The sequence below is a fragment of the Zonotrichia albicollis genome, chromosome 7 (assembly GCF_047830755.1).
Source record: "Zonotrichia albicollis isolate bZonAlb1 chromosome 7, bZonAlb1.hap1, whole genome shotgun sequence".
NCBI classification, from domain to species: Eukaryota; Metazoa; Chordata; class Aves; order Passeriformes; family Passerellidae; genus Zonotrichia; species Zonotrichia albicollis.
This window is the reverse complement of record NC_133825.1, coordinates 35,870,459-35,886,407: the sequence shown is the minus strand read 5'-3', so window position 1 is coordinate 35,886,407 and position 15,949 is coordinate 35,870,459. Positions and strand designations below refer to the sequence as shown.

The following is a 15,949-nucleotide window of genomic DNA, read 5'->3' as shown; positions in this document are numbered from 1 at the left end:
TCCGAATACAGGCACATCCAAATAAAAGGTTCGGATCTGTAACTTCAGCTCAGGTGTTGTGTCTGTAACAGGTTTTTTTCTGGTCAAAGGCACAGAATCAGGCTCCCATGTGTTTTGTTTATGATAATCTTCCTATCAATGAGGTAATGGAAAAGCTAAAACATTTATTCAGACTTTTCTATTGCTCTTACTTTTGGTATTGCATTATACTATATATAAATTGGTTAGCTATAGTCTTGTAAAATGTTTCAAGCAATACTTCATTTAAGGCAATAATGTAAAGTTTGACAGTTGTCCTTGCCTGTCTTATTATCACTAAAAGAGCACTGCTGCTCTGTATTTCTTGATATTCAAAGATATCTAAATACCATCAGTGATGAGTAAAGAAATAGTAACTGAACACAACTTTGAATCAACTGCAATAAAAAATTATTTTAGTAATTCAAATAAAACACTTTCTAAAGTAAAACAAAACAGTTTAAAATAATTTCTGTTATCATTAGCATTGAAATTGCTATATTTATTTTAAGGACTGGTGGCTTAATCAGCATTGAGAGCATGTTGCGAAGTGTTGGAATATATTCTGTCATTTGGCTCAGCTTTAGGCAATTATACATGTAAATATAATTACTATGGTATTTTTTAAAAACATATTTGTCTCAAGTTTGTGATGAATGAATCTGCAACATGTTTTCTTAACACCTTTTTGAAGTGAATTAATCCAATATTAATTTATTTTTGATGTGCCAGAAGCATCATCCTATTAGTAATAAGTTGAAATAGACAGCAGGAGATGCAGGTCCCTTCCTAGCATTGCCAGAATGTATCTCTGTGTGTATCCAGCAATCTGGGTGATATGTTGACAGAATGAGGCCAGCGATGCAAATAAAGGAATTCTCCCCCCTCCTCTCCTTGCATTTTATTGCTTGTCATTGACTAACTCACTGGCTAGAATTTCTACAGAAAAATCAAACTAGTAGAGAAGCAGCTTCTATATTGGCAAGACACAAAGTGTTTAATTTGTGTATTAGGTGATGAGAGTATTTATGTTTCCAAAATTACAGCTACTTAATTTGGTTTATCAGCTGCCTAAGACTGAAGTAGGATTCTCTAGGTATATAAATTTCAGGCTGGATTCTTAACACAAATTAGAGTAGTTTTACTGCAGTCGCTGTAGCAGACTGTCATCAGTGTCACTTTACATTAGTGGAACATATGAATCCAAATGCTTCTGTTAAATACCAAATAAACACTTATTTTTTAAAATGGAAGGTGATTTTTTAATCTCTCCTCCCAAAATATCTAAAATTATGCATGCTAGATGTGTTAGGATTTGTTATTTTTGTCTTAATCGCTTGCAATTTTTTAATTTGATTCCCGGACATTGTAACAACAGCAGAGAGACAACATATATTTATTTTTGCAAACCATAGGGTATATGTCTCAGCAATTACTGTTTTCAGACCAGGAAAGCTCAATTTAAGATAAAAACTATTTATTCCATAAAAGAGAAAAGCTATAATTCACTAATAAATGAAAAAATGCCCCAACAAAAACAACAAAATCAAACACAGAATTTATAGATAGAGAAATTCAAATAGTGGATGACTGTAAGGAAAGTTGCATTTATGTGAAATAAATATTCAGGGTTTTAACATTAAAGTGAGGTAACATAATCCTATTCCCTTTGATCATAATACACAGATGATCAGGGTAGGGAGTCATACAAGCATGTAGAACTGTACCCAATTCTTATTTGATAAAAAAGAATCATGGACAAAGGACTCAAAGAAGACAGATAACAAGCTTCTGCATTTTCTGGCTCATTGTATCCAGTAGATACAGAAAGCCAGATTAGTATATTTTATTCATATTTACTTGAGTAGCTTTATTTATGTAGCATAGTTACCATCTGTGAAAACCAGTGCTTTACACAAAAATAATAGAGAACCTAGTTTAAAAAAAAAAAAAAAGTGGCTTCCAAAGTTAGTTTGCTGTTACCAATGAAATACATACTGCAATTTGGCAAAAATCTGTCTTGTGGGTGATTTGAGGGGTAGAAAGGCACCTGATCACCCATTTCCACACAGGCACTCTACCAACCAGAAAAAGATTTTTCTCGGATTGAAGCCTGAACCTCTGTTTGATGGGAGGGGGAAACCACTCTTCCCAAGCTCTCAAAAACTGTTGCAAGCTGACGTTTGACTGCTGAAACAGCCCTGCTTTCTCCAGTCTGGGGCACACAGCTCACTATGATTCAGATGTCCATGTTAAGTTACCATAGTTATATTTCATAGGCCATTTTTCTCACCTATCTGGAAGAAGGCTTGGCTGTCCCCATGCCTAATCTTTGTATCTTTAATGCAAGTGATGCATATTTTGAACTGCACCCATATAAAATTGAAATCAGCTGGCAAAAAAAGATATTTCCTATGAAAACATGTTTTCAAGGGAGAGACGAGAGGGGCAGTGTGAGGCATAAAAGAACTAAATGAGAAGTTGATGGTGTTGTAATGCTGCTAAAGATGTAGTAACTTTCGAAAGGTAATACCTTATTTAGGACACTGAAACCAAAGTATTTTCAAATTCTTGGATGCATTTGAATTTTAAAATTCCACATTTGTTATTAAAAAGTGTAGAGGAGGATTTTACACACACACACACACACACACACACACACACACACACACACACTTAAAAAAGTTTGTTTTTAGAAGCAGGAAAGGCAGTTTGCTTGAACTGTGTTCTGGTGTGCTTCCTGTGCACACGTAGGCCCTACGTATATCATCCACTGGCTGATTTTTCCCCAGCTAATCTATACATGTGTTTTATTCATTATGTCATATGTACACATGACAAAGAACTTCAATCACATAAACACTGTTGTCTGGCAAACACATAGTTAATATGACAAAAAGTTACAGATTGCTCATATATAACTGTTACCTCTGGCTTGGTATGCCTTCAACAGCACCACTTTAGTGCCCAGCTGTAGCTTGTACCTGTTTTTGTTTTAGAGTCAGTGTGTTTTGTAAGCTGTGTGTGATGCATGTGTGTAACTACAGCATATGCTGTTTATGAGCCCTTAATCTTTCTTCACTTGAGGCAGCACTGCCCTCCCACAGTTTGCAGAGTTCCATCTGCATCACTTGTCTTGAATTGTAGATTTGTATCATGGCAGAGTATAGAAAAGCTATCCTCAATCTTCTCATGACAGCTGCACAGCATTTTTCTAGGCTGGCAGTCAAATCAGCAACAAACCTGCTGCATTTAGTGCTGCTGATTTTCCATAAGGCATTTCCAAGGCATTTTAAAATGCCCAGCGTTTAGTGAGGACAGTTATCATTTCCCATCCAATTTAACAGGGTATCACTGCAGAATTTTACCCAAGGATAGGCATAATATACTCAACCTGTCCTACAGCACTGTAGGACTTTCTGATAAGGTGAAATATAGTGCTTTGAAAATGTATATTCATGTATATTCCCAATAGCCTAATGAGCACAAAATTCATTCAGACATGTAGAAGACATAGCTAAATCCCTGAAACAGGATCCTAGTCCTGTGCGTTGTCTTACAAGGCCAGTCATAATTTTCAGTTGTAACTGTGCCATATTGGGTTAACAAATATTTCACAGAAGAAGGCCTTCAGCTCCTGTTTTATCCTGTTCTAGTTGCCTTTGTCTTATTTTTTCCCATTGCAAGTTTGGTTGGTACATCCCTAACAAAGTTCATGATGGAACAAAAAGAAAACCTTACCCAGCCTGAGTGGCAAAGGGAATGGCTCCTTAATTATCTGTGCTTCCCCTTAATTACTGCCACTTGATTTAAATCGAAAAGGCACTGCTTTAGAGTGACAATGTGTTTAGTCTAACATTCATCAGAATAAGAAAAATTGGAACATAGTTGTATTATGTAATGAAGAGAGAGAAAATACTGAGACTGTTAAGCTATTATCTGTCCCTATTTAGAAGTGGTTTTTACTGAGAACTGTAGCAAATTAAAGTAATATCAATTCTGATATAACTCTCTACTTTTATTGAAGGGTGACTCAAACCACCTTTTTATCTCAGAGGAAACAATATAATACTAGAGAAATGGCCTTTGAGAGAGAAGCTGTATCCCTGGTTGAGAGTTTACATGAAGGTATTTTTCTAACATTTAGTGAGAGGTTTTTGTAATGGCACTGAAATAATACACAATGTGAAAGTGTAAAACTATATTGAATCAGAAAACAGACCTCATAGTACCTGTTACATGGGCTAATACGGGAGAGTCTGTGTTTTTTCTCACATCTATTTTCACAGAAAACTATTATTTTTATCAGTCTGTTTTAATCTGTTGTATTTCCCCTAAGTAGCAGATTCACCTTCATGGACTAATTTTTACATTGCAGTTCTGTTAGTGTCTTGTTTCCAAATGTTTTCAGGAATTGTGGTAAGCTCATGTCACTGTTAATTAACCTTAAAGGGAAGACAATACAATTCCTCTGTAATCACAGAATGATACTACAGAGTCTGTTTAGTCACCATTGCTTCTAACTTTTAAATTAGTTTTACAAAATAGCAAAACAATTTATAAAGTCACATTGAAACTTGAAATAATCAAAGTGGAAACTCTTTGGCCAGTAGCTAAATATTGTTCATTTACTGCTGGCAATGATTAATGTTCTAGGCAAATTATTACTGATTTTATTTCCAACGTGTCTACACACTTATGACAAAATTCAAGCTTTTGAAAGAAATTAAGACCAAATCCACAAGTACAGAAAATAATAATCTACAATAATATAATACTTTAATAATTTAAATTTTCCTTTCTCATAAGGGAAAAGTTATTCTGCAATTCTTACTATGAATCAAAGTTTTTGGGGTAAGTCTCTCTTTTTCTTTTTTAATTTTTTCAGTTAAACTGTGTAAGTAAACTGATAAATAATATTTTTGGTTTTGACCACATAGATAAAACAAGAAATTATAGGGATTATAAAAGTATTATATTTTTTATCCAACTCACAAAAACATCTGAATTGACAAAGGCAAATAGAAGTCAAATTTGATAGAAGCAATTTAATTTTAAAATTTCTTTTTGATGTGCACAAAGGCAGAGAACTCCTTGTGTGGATAAGCTTCCCTACAGTCGTCAGTGTGATTGGTCTCCAAAAGATAGTCTTTATAGGAGTATCAGTTTTGTGTCAAGAGGACAGGAAAGGAGCCGATGTGCTGCAGCATGCAATGTGTGTGCCCTCTGTAAAGTTCTCTACAATAAAAAAATGTCTCTGCTTTAACAGATATCCTTTAAGAGGGACTCCAAATGCCAGGCTTTAAGGGCTAAGTTGTGAAAGACGAGACGCCAGGGTCCAAGGCTTTTGAGCACCTGGACTCGGGGGATACAATGGAAAAATCCAACCCTTTTCCTGGTAAAAGAATGAGTTAGAGTGCAATGGAGGAAGTTCCTAATTTCTTCCTCATTAGTTAAGTACTAGGAGTTTTGGGGGCAAAATCCTAGCTTTTAAGGTTCCCAGTAATTTATTTGATGTACTATAGATAATATATATAGTAAAAAAAAAAAAAAAAAAAAAAAAAAAAAAAGAGGTGATATTAGACTCATCTAGACATTAAGTGTGTGCTGCTCATTGTGGCTAAACAGATTCAGTTACAGCTGCTTGATATGGTTAATTCTCTGTGATATTAGATCAATGAAACTGTAACTATGGCATTTTTACTAAAAAAGAAAAGGAACAAAAGGTTCATATTTCTGGAATGCAAAACAACATCAAAAGCCAGTCAAACCATCATAAATTCTGCAGTAGTCTTGCACATATCATCTGTTCCAGATGCTCCCAAAGATCTTTGAAAAACTGCATGACTTCTTCAAGTGACCTTCCAACATGAAATTTACTTTTGCAAACAACACTTGAGTATCAGATTATGAGATGATAATTTCTTTTAGAGAAAAGTAATTTCTGGTTTGCTATCAATTGTGTAAATTCATGAGATATATGTAATTTATTAAATTGTGAACTGTCTTGTTAATAACATCTGCATACTGATTGTAAGCCTTCAGGTCTTTCCAAAAAATTGACTACTTTTGAATTCCAAGTTTCAATAACTGAGAACTTTTTATTTTACTATTACTCAAGTATGGCTCAGTGGACTGTATATTAAATTGATCTGATTCCCTTCCTAAGCATGAGGGGAAGGAGGGTTTTCTTAAAGACTGTAAGAATGGAAAAGGTCAGGACAACATGAAAGAGTATTTTTCAGACCACAAATGAGAAACTGATTGAAAGTTTGCAATGTAAAAATGCAGTCTAACCTCTATTTTGCAGAGGTTGAGGTGCAGGTTTTTTGACCACTGACTAAAATAAATTTCTGGTGAGAATCTTGTTTTACATAAAACCACACTGAACCAAACCAACCCCTCATCCAGATTTTATTCATATATTTATTAATACTTTATATCCTTCTCATGATATCAATAAACTCTAAAATAATATTAAACTCATTCCATCAACTCTGTTCGTCCCCAAAATGCTGAAGAGGAATGAGGAGTGATAACAAATCAAACAGATATATGCATCACTAATCCATACAGCTCAGCTCTCCTTGAAATGTAAATTCCAGAAAGGGACTTGCATTTTCAAAGATGCATACAGCTTCTGCTAACTGGTGCTCCTGCATTCAGCTCATTTAAAGATTAGCTGAAAACTTCAGAGAAGAAAGAGAAAGACTTGATGCCTGCAAGCATAAATATAGAAAGACATTAGAATTTTCCCCCTTCCTTTTTCTTGGAAGACTATGAAATTTTATGTGGCATATAGACGTATGAGTTTTTCAATTACTAGCATCTACCTGAAATTTTTATTAAAGTATGCATTGTTTTCAAATTTGCTTCTTGTAAGAAAAAAATAAAATAGGAAAAGTAGATTTTCAGAATGTATAGGAAAGAGAAAGTAATATATTTTTGTCCGATATAAGCTGCATTTATGTTGCTTCCTTTGCTAATGTATTTCTGAAATTGGAAGGAGTTTTGTTTATCACTGAGGTTGCATTGGTCAGAAAGAACCAGCCATGCTAGACAATACTGGGAATCTGGATTTGGGTGTTCTGTTATCAGACTAAAGTGCTGTGCCCACAAAATAGAAAGAGCCATTCTGATATAGAATCACACTGTAAATTCAGAGTTCAGACATTTTCTGGTCTAACCTTTTACTTGACAAAAGACAAAGAAGACACTGTTAGACTGCACAGCTGTAGTCATTACAGTTTACCTATGCAATGTCCTTGTAGAGATGGTAGAAGAGCAGCATAAACATTCTGTTCCTTGACTAATTTGAAACAAAAATTTTGTATTTCCACAGATTCTTATTTGACATTGTATTTCTTAGTGTCTACATCTAATCAATATTAATGATTAAGAAGACACAATCTCAGAAAAGTGGAAGAAGTAAAAGACAATTTCCACCATCTGTAGAAATCAGGGATGTAGAAAATATACCTCAGAAAGGTAATTTCAGAGATTAATTATATGTTAATGAAAATAATTTGCTCTCATATATACAGCATGATTTCTCTCATATATACATAAACAAGTAGTAGAACAGCTAAAGAATAAGATTCATTATATCATTTTTAACATTTTGCATTTTTTGAGAGAATGTTTGGTGGAAGATATTGCTACATAGAGTCTGATTCTATCCAGCTTCAGAAGAATACCTCTACCTGCCTAAGTAGCCCACTCATAAGGTATTAAAAGCGAAGAGTCAGCCCTGCAATACATACCTCTTAGCCTGGAAAGGGGAACAATCCCACGGTAGAAATACACTCTCCTTTAGGCTGAGCAGTGACTTAGGTAGAAAGACAGAGATGCAGGATCTTCATTGGGTTTGATGCTCAGAGTTGATTTTCTTCTTTGGTATTGATATGTAATAAATTGTTTACATGAAAAAGCAGAAAAATCAGCACAATACTGTTAAAAAGTACTGAAAATAAAATCCTGATGCAGGGCTAGAAATGGTTGTGGTTCTTACAAATAACCTGAGTATGTCGTGCTGAACACTGTGTCTGAGATATGTAACACAATAAGAGGTTTTTTTAAAGTTTAGACTATACCATGGTCTGCACCAAAAATGGCAAAATAAAACTACACCATGCTTCAGGGGCAAGTAAATAAGTTTTGTTTTTAACAAGAACCGTTGTGCCAATAGAGGTAATAGAAACCAAAGTCAAGAGAACAATAGAATAATTAGAGAGTACAAACATAATTCATATGGTAGTACTAAGAGCCTTTCCATTCAAAAACAAAGTGATAAAATTTATGCAATCAAATATTTGCACAGTCACTCGCTAATCATTAATATTTTTTGGCATTGATTTTTATTTTAGTGTATAGAATATTAGTGGTCCTGGGATATTTTAATTTCTTTACATTCAGAACCCTCACTTTAACCTCCTTCAAACAGTTTATATTTTTACTTTGGAGATTTTTTGAAAACACAAGATAGTAAGAGTGTGGTTTAATACCCATGTTATACAGACAGTAGCTTCTAGCTCACCTATTCAAAATTACAGGTGAAATAGATTCCTTCTATTATTAATTAAGTACTTCAGCATATTAAAGATGATGATTTATTTATTGGAGCTACTATGTATGCTCCTATTTTAACATACAATTTAAACTTATTTTATGAAAAATTCTATAAATCAACACCACTATCATGTGGGATATAAAAAATACTAACAACAAAAAATACAGAACAGTCAGAATAATACTATTTCCAATATTTACATTTTTTACAGGTAGATGCATTTTTCCAAAACAGCAGAAATCCTGTAGAGATACACCTTTGCTAAGTTTGCTGAAGTTAATGTATTTGCATGTGAGACAAAGAAGATCAGAATATGACTCCCAGTAATCATACAAATACATAAAACTTATTTTTCCCACCATAAAGAGTACCCTTTCCATGAGTAACAGATGTGTTTTTCCAATGAAGCATATAACCAGTGTATTAATTCTCATAATACAAGTCTTTACAGTTTAGAAAGATATGTCTGAAAGTGTGTCTCAGGGCCTTTTAAAGAAACATTGACCTCTAATGTTAATGCCAGTCAAAGGAATGATTAACCATCCTGTAAAACTTTGCATTGTGCTCTCTGAAGTAAGAATAGAGTTGGTCTAAAACAGTGCTGTTAACAAGAGGATGGGGACGTCCTTTGGATTCATGTAAACACCTCTCCCTCCCATCACTTCTGATGCAGTAGAATCCCTTGGTTTGGTTAAAATAAAAATTAGAAGACATAATTCGGGATGGAAGATTTAGAAATCTTTCAACTTTTTGTAATTCAGGAAGAGGGTCCTTGATCAAAGTATTTCCATCCACTATGTGAATCTGATCCAAACTGAAATGCTTAAGCCACTTTTCCATATGGACATCATATAGACTTCTCTGAATAGCTTTGTATTTGGTATTAAGTACTCCATTCTTAATAACAATATCTTCAAAGAGTTGAACAGGCTTGTGACTTTCTACTCTGTTGTAATACACTTGGGTATAGTCAGATATAACTCTCTCAGTGGGATCTCTTAGAATGAGCAGCAGTTTAATGGAGCTATTCATGTCATGAATTCTTCCTGGAGCCTGTGGTGATGTAAAATAGCCTGGTGTTTTCTCAATTGTAATTTGATTTCCATAAGAAAATGGCATCAGATTTCTATACCAGTCTATTCCTTTTACATAATTTTCATCCCAGTCAAAGAAGTGGACTTCTGTAGCTGCCACCACAATGTTAGGATGAATATCCAACATTTCCAGCAAAGCTCTGGTCCCTCCTTTACGAACTCCTATGATGATTGTCTGAGGTATTTGTCTGCTCGTGCCAGGAGGTCTTACCTGTGCTGAATAGTGCTCACTTTTATTGCTGAATAATCCCACTTGTGACTTCAGTGTTTCCAGCAGTGCCCCATTCTCAACAGGAGCACCCCGAGCATGAGTCAGCAGAAGATAAGCTGACACAAGTAGGAAGGCCATGTGGAGAGGAATAATTATTTCAAGATAATGTTTTGCTCAATTAATGAAAGAACAGGTGAGTCCCCTCTGGTTGGCAGAACCCGTGGTAAACACACAGCAAGCTTCTGAAGCATCTGCAAAATAAAACAAGACAAATCAGTGATTCTAAAGTCATCACGAGTTAAAAAATTCAACACACAATTCAATTCACAAAGCTAATCTGTGATACCAATAGGAAATGAATAAGGAAATTATTTGTTTCTCCTGAGTTTATATCAGAAGGACAGGAAAGTCCCATGTGTTGGGGCTTTTTTCTCCTTACCATGAGTGACCATTGATGGTTACTAACCTTTCAACAACTTTTATTTCCTCTAAGCAGATTAGAATTGTTTACCTGATTTTGAATCCTGACCATTTGTTGCTTGCTTTGATTTTCCTAATTATCTTCCATATATAGCACATCTCTTGTTATAAATATTGTACCCCATATGATAACAATAATTCCAAAGAATATTTGAACGTCAACACCTTTCCCCAAATTCCCTGCTAGAATAGTATATTCTCATATAAATAACAGACCTGGATGATGGTGCCACCATCTGGGTTTTAGTGAGCTATGAATCACACAAAAATAATTCTGTTTTCTTAGATACAAAAAACCAAAACATAGATAGAGGCAAAGTTTTGAAATCGGTGCCCATTAGAGCAGAAAACTAACTCTGTCAAACAAAAGTAAAGTGGCTAAGTGGGATCAGTGTGGGAAAAATAAATGATGCAGGGTGGATGAATTCTCTGTAACTATCCAAGTGTTGCGCTGCACAGTCATATGCGTGTTGGGAAAATCTGGGCAAAATCAGGTCTTCAGATAATATTCTGCAGTTCCTCCAAAGCTCTGTATAAGACATATCCTGATGCTTTCTGGTCACTGAGAGATTTCTGCAGGGAGGCAAGTCTGCTTGAGATTGAACAGTTTCTTTTACTTAATCCACATTGCATATGGTCATTTCAAGAAGTGGCAAATGTTAAATATCTTCAAAATTTGCAAAAACTTGAGGCTTGCAGGTACGTGCATGTGCAGATGTAAATGAAAAAAATACATCTATGTAATTGTGTAACTAAAATTTGAGAACTCCTGGGTAACTTTTGTACATAATATTTGAAACAGATTGCTTATGGATCTGCCATCACAACAACAGTCATAAAAAATTCAGATCAATGCAACACCTGCACCACTGTGCTTGGATTGCCTGTTTTTAACTCTGAAAATCCTACAGGACAAATTCCCTTTGAGAGGACTCGAGTTTCACTCAATTTCTGAGCAATTACATGATTTAAAGATTTGTGGGATATATCTACATTCTTGTTTTGTTTTCAATGTAGCATGCAGAAACAAGGGGTTTTGTACAGTGAAGCAGCAGTTATTTAATAAGCCAAAACCAGTTTTGGAATAATTTTGAATTATGGCACATATTTTAAAGTAGTCTCAGAAATGTAACAATCTTAGCTCCTTCTCCAATGTTCACTGTCTGTTTCTGAACATATTGGTCACAGTACTTCATCTCTTAGAAACAACCTTAGAAAACACAGCTGATTCCCATTTGTCATGGCACTGAAAAGCATTCAGTATTTCTATTTAAAAATTGTTTATGTTGAGTCTTACTTTACAGGCTTAAAGACTTAAAATTTTTGATAATAACAGTCTAGGCAATGCAGCAGATTCATTAAATCTATTTTCTAAATTTTATTGAAACCTTCTCCAGCTTCTTGGATATCTAGGGAATGATTGTAGTCAGCCTCAACGAGCACTAAACTCACAGTTATATAGCAAATATTAACCCTAAAATTGTAATTTAAAAAATAAACTATGACCTTTAGTGAAGAAATCTGCAGAGAACATTCCCTGTTATGTCTGAGCAAGACTTAAAGGGCAACTGCTTCTTCAAAAAAGAGCATAGTTTCAATAGGAAGAGAGAGTATACGATTACTAAATATTGGAAAATCCAAGTACAAATTTACTTTGCAATCACAAAGTGGAATGCTGTTCTTTAGGAACTTGAAAGGAAGTTTCATTTTAAAGATCACCATTTTTTCCACTAGGAACTTCACTCAGAAGTTCTGTTTGAAGTTCCCAAGAGGAAAGAATGTGAGAATTTCTATGGCAGTCACAGGAGGGAAGAACAGGTATGTTTATACCAAAATCATTTATAGTTACTATTCCTTTGGATGGCAAGTTTGGGAAGCGGTAACCATGCTGTTCAGTGCTGCTGAGGATTAAAATACATTTTACAATAATGGCAGCTAATGCTGGTTTTGGAAAGATCCTTCGGATGCACAGCACGACAGGTGCAGCGTCGCACCCCAGATGATTCCTGGAATGCCAGCTTTCAAAGAAGGGACTCTGTTTTAAGAATTTCCAGCCAAATTTTACACAATTCACAAGGTTCTTGAACAGTTCAATCTGAGGAAAGGCACAGCAATGCATAAGATGGTATCAGAAGTAGCAATATATGATACCATGGCAACTTTCCAGCCCTGTGATGCCAGCAGGCTGGGATTTGGGAGCAGGGGACAAGGGAGCAGTTGATCATTCTTTTAACCTGAAATTAATTCTGAAATCCCAGTGTTAGTTTGCATTCTATTAATCTTCATTGTTAAATTAAAATTCTTCCAGGAAGACTGAGGAATTGTTTTTATAAAAATCTTACAGGTTTTCTCAATTTACCACTTTCATGATAATACAGCATGTTATACATTATAAATGCATTTACACATCTATACATTAGATTACAAGTACTTTGAACTAAGGGAAGACCTGTCTGAATGTCTACCAAGCAAGGGATTACTTATAAATACCAAGGTGGAGACATACAGTTCATTATCTGATTTAAATTCTGGAACTATCCCATTTTGAAACAGTTTCATGAGCTGATTCAAGACAGGTATCTTAGGCAATTTTACTTAACTTGAAAGAAAACTATTTTTAGATTTCTTGAGAATTAGTATTCTTGAGACTAACTAGGCTAACAGCTTAAATTGAAAAAATAGAAAGGAAGAGGAAAGAAGCAGGAATTTCTCTTGAATAAACTAAAAGCAGAGTAAAAAAGAGAGAAGTATTTCATACTGGGACTCTGCACTAGTATAGACAGAGATGTGCTCTTCCTAGATTTGGTGACAGGTGAAAAAATTCTCACATTCTCTTTTTAATTTTGTTTAAATAATTCAAACACACTAACATTATTTCATCCCTGAGTTTTCTAGTTTCGTACACCTAAGAATCAGGTACAAATAATGAAACCCAAAAAAGACTGTAAGCTGTATGAGAAAATCATACTTATCACTGAGGAAAGATTGGTCTTCCAGAATATTCTCAGGTTCGCTTCTGATATGAGTGAGAGTCTGCTTAATTTACCATCTGAAATCAGAAGTTCTCTATAGGACACATTCAGGCAGCAAGTAGCAGAAGGAATTCTGCATATTCTGTGACCTGAAGTACTGTTTGAAAGAATAATTAAACTTAATTATTAACCATTTTAACCAGTTTTCAAATTAATTAGTTGTTTTAAAAATTTCTTAGACTCATTGCTAGGAAAAATCCTTACCCAGGAAATACTACAGAAAAAACCAAATTCAAAATGTGCTGTAAAATTGGTTCCTAAATAGATCAAAATTGCCTTTGGGAACAATTCTATCACAACAACATTTCAGCTTTGGCCTAAGATATTTGATTGATTTCAGTGGAGCTCCAAGATTTTAGATCCTGTGGTTAGGTTATAATTGCTACACAAATGTAAAGGTTTTAAAGCAGATTTATCACATATAATTGGAATGTTATTATAATAATTTTTGTGTTGCTTTTATGCCTTTATGCAATTACATTTTTAGAAGATATTAACTGCCTTTTATAATGAAAACAATATATTTTACATTGGTGCACTGCACCAATGAAGAATCTGAAAGTATTCTTGTAAAACTAACCCCATGACATGATCAGAATTACAGTGCCTTACTACCATTTTTTCCTGTTATTTGGTAGTGTTGGTGCTGTTCAGTAACATAAGGAACATCAACAGATATGATACTTATTAAGCAGAAATGTAGTTCAGAAAGAAATTCGTGCTGCAGAAAGGACTAATTAAGTAAATAGTACCTTTGGCTGCTGTTTCTTTTATTTTTTAAAACATAGACTAGACTTGAGAAGCTGTTATGCTGGCTGAAAAATCATTTTAATATTACAGACCTGTACTAAACACCCTTAACTGCTGCATTGTACTCTGTAAAAACTTCCAAGTGTCTTATGATTTATCTTGCTTTGGGGTAAAGTACAAAATCGTTGGGTAAACCTACATATATTATTACTAATTTATAACATTATTAGTTCCTAATAGTACTTCCTGTATTACAGTGCCTGTAATGCTTTTCATTGGAGAATTCTGCAGCACTCTGTGTTAATGAACTGCCTGCGCCTTATTAAGGCACCGTTCCCACCTTACAGGAAATTGCAGCAGACCAATGGATAGATCCAGTTCAGGAGTGCAAATGCTTGGGAAAGTCAGGCTAATCTAATCTGCTCAAGGTCACATAGCAGCTTTATAGTCCAACCAAGAATAAAAACCCCAGGGCTTCTAATTCTCCTTATTCTCCTTCCAATTCCCTTTTCAATTCCGACTTCATGCCATTTCATAGCAGCCTCTCCCAACCCTTATGACAATTTATAGCTGGATTACATGCTGAACTGAAAAGCAAAGAGGTTTCTCATTGTTTCAGCATAAAAATATTTTTTTTTAAATAAAGCTGCTTCTTTCCACTTGCTTCTCACCAAAAAAAAAAAAAAAAAAAAAGAAAAAAAAAGAATCAAGTACTAACTACAAACTCAGGATTTTGTTGTTTCAAGGCTTTTGTGCAGAAATACTTCTGTTGGTGACTGAAAACTGCAGCAATGGGGGGTAGTCAGAGCAAATATAACAAAGCACCAATTTTTGTCTTGATTTTTAAAAATATAATGGGATTCAAAAAAGGGTACAGTTTTTCCTGTTAACTCCTATTAGATACAAACTTATCCCGACACAAAGATCAATCACTGAGAAGAGTACAATACAAACATGTTAAGGCTTACTGGCACACAAACTTGGAACAGCTCAATTATATCTCTATAATTAAGAACATCTCTAATGCTGACAATATAAAAAAAACAATTCCAGCCTAAATATATTCACACCCAAAGGTCAGATAAGGTGAACAGCTTCAGAAATTTATGGAAGGACAATCATAATGTGATGTCAGTTAGACCCATGTAAAGTATCCCTATACAGACTGGGTTATGTAATGAATAATTCTCAACAACAGAAATATAATTCTAAAAGTTTTGGAATCTGAAATTAGGCTGGTGGTTTTCCTTCAGTAAAACTAGAATAAGTTACATATCATAGCAAATGCAAATGCACTCAGTATAGCTTATACATTCTTTAAAAACAGAATGTAAAAAAAAAATGAATTATCCAGAGCATATAGGACACATTGCTTAAGAGAATCCAGTATCAATCTATTCAAATCCAATAACGTAATGACTAAGTCAATTAATTCTAAGCATTAAATGTTAGAAATAATACTATCATCAAAAGTCCTCTTCATAATACCTTAATTCTGATTATAATGTAATTTGTGAAATAATGGACATTTGAAAATACTTGGCACATGTCCAATGGTTGAACAGAAAAGTATCCTTTTTTAATATTAATTGGAAGGAAACAATTCAGCTACTTCTATCCACCCATGTGAGATATGCCTATGTAGAGTTTAGGGGACAATGAGAGCTCATTTCTGAGTGTGAAAACTTAAAAATTTTGGAGAAGTTTCCTGTGTAGAAACAATTGTGAGTCTTAATTTTATTACAAACAGAGCAATTACTTTAGGTCTATGTTAGAATGACACCAATCAGGGCCA

General features: G+C 34.4%; 1 protein-coding gene across 3 annotated transcripts in view; it reads right to left on the bottom strand.

Moving 5' to 3' along the window:
• Window positions 1–456: 456 nt before the first annotated feature.
• The window catches only part of LOC102066112 (heparan sulfate glucosamine 3-O-sulfotransferase 1), a 48,965-nt gene continuing 33,472 nt past the window's right edge, over window positions 457–15,949 (bottom strand). For all 3 annotated transcript variants that reach the window (XM_026799644.2, XM_026799643.2, XM_026799642.2), the window contains 2 exons: window positions 7,782–10,143; window positions 457–6,737 (listed from right to left, as the gene is read on the bottom strand). In XM_026799644.2, coding sequence (XP_026655445.1) covers window positions 9,101–10,030 — 930 coding nt within the window. In that variant the 5' untranslated portion in view covers window positions 10,031–10,143 and the 3' untranslated portion in view covers window positions 457–6,737; window positions 7,782–9,100. The remainder of the gene's footprint in view (window positions 6,738–7,781; window positions 10,144–15,949) is intronic.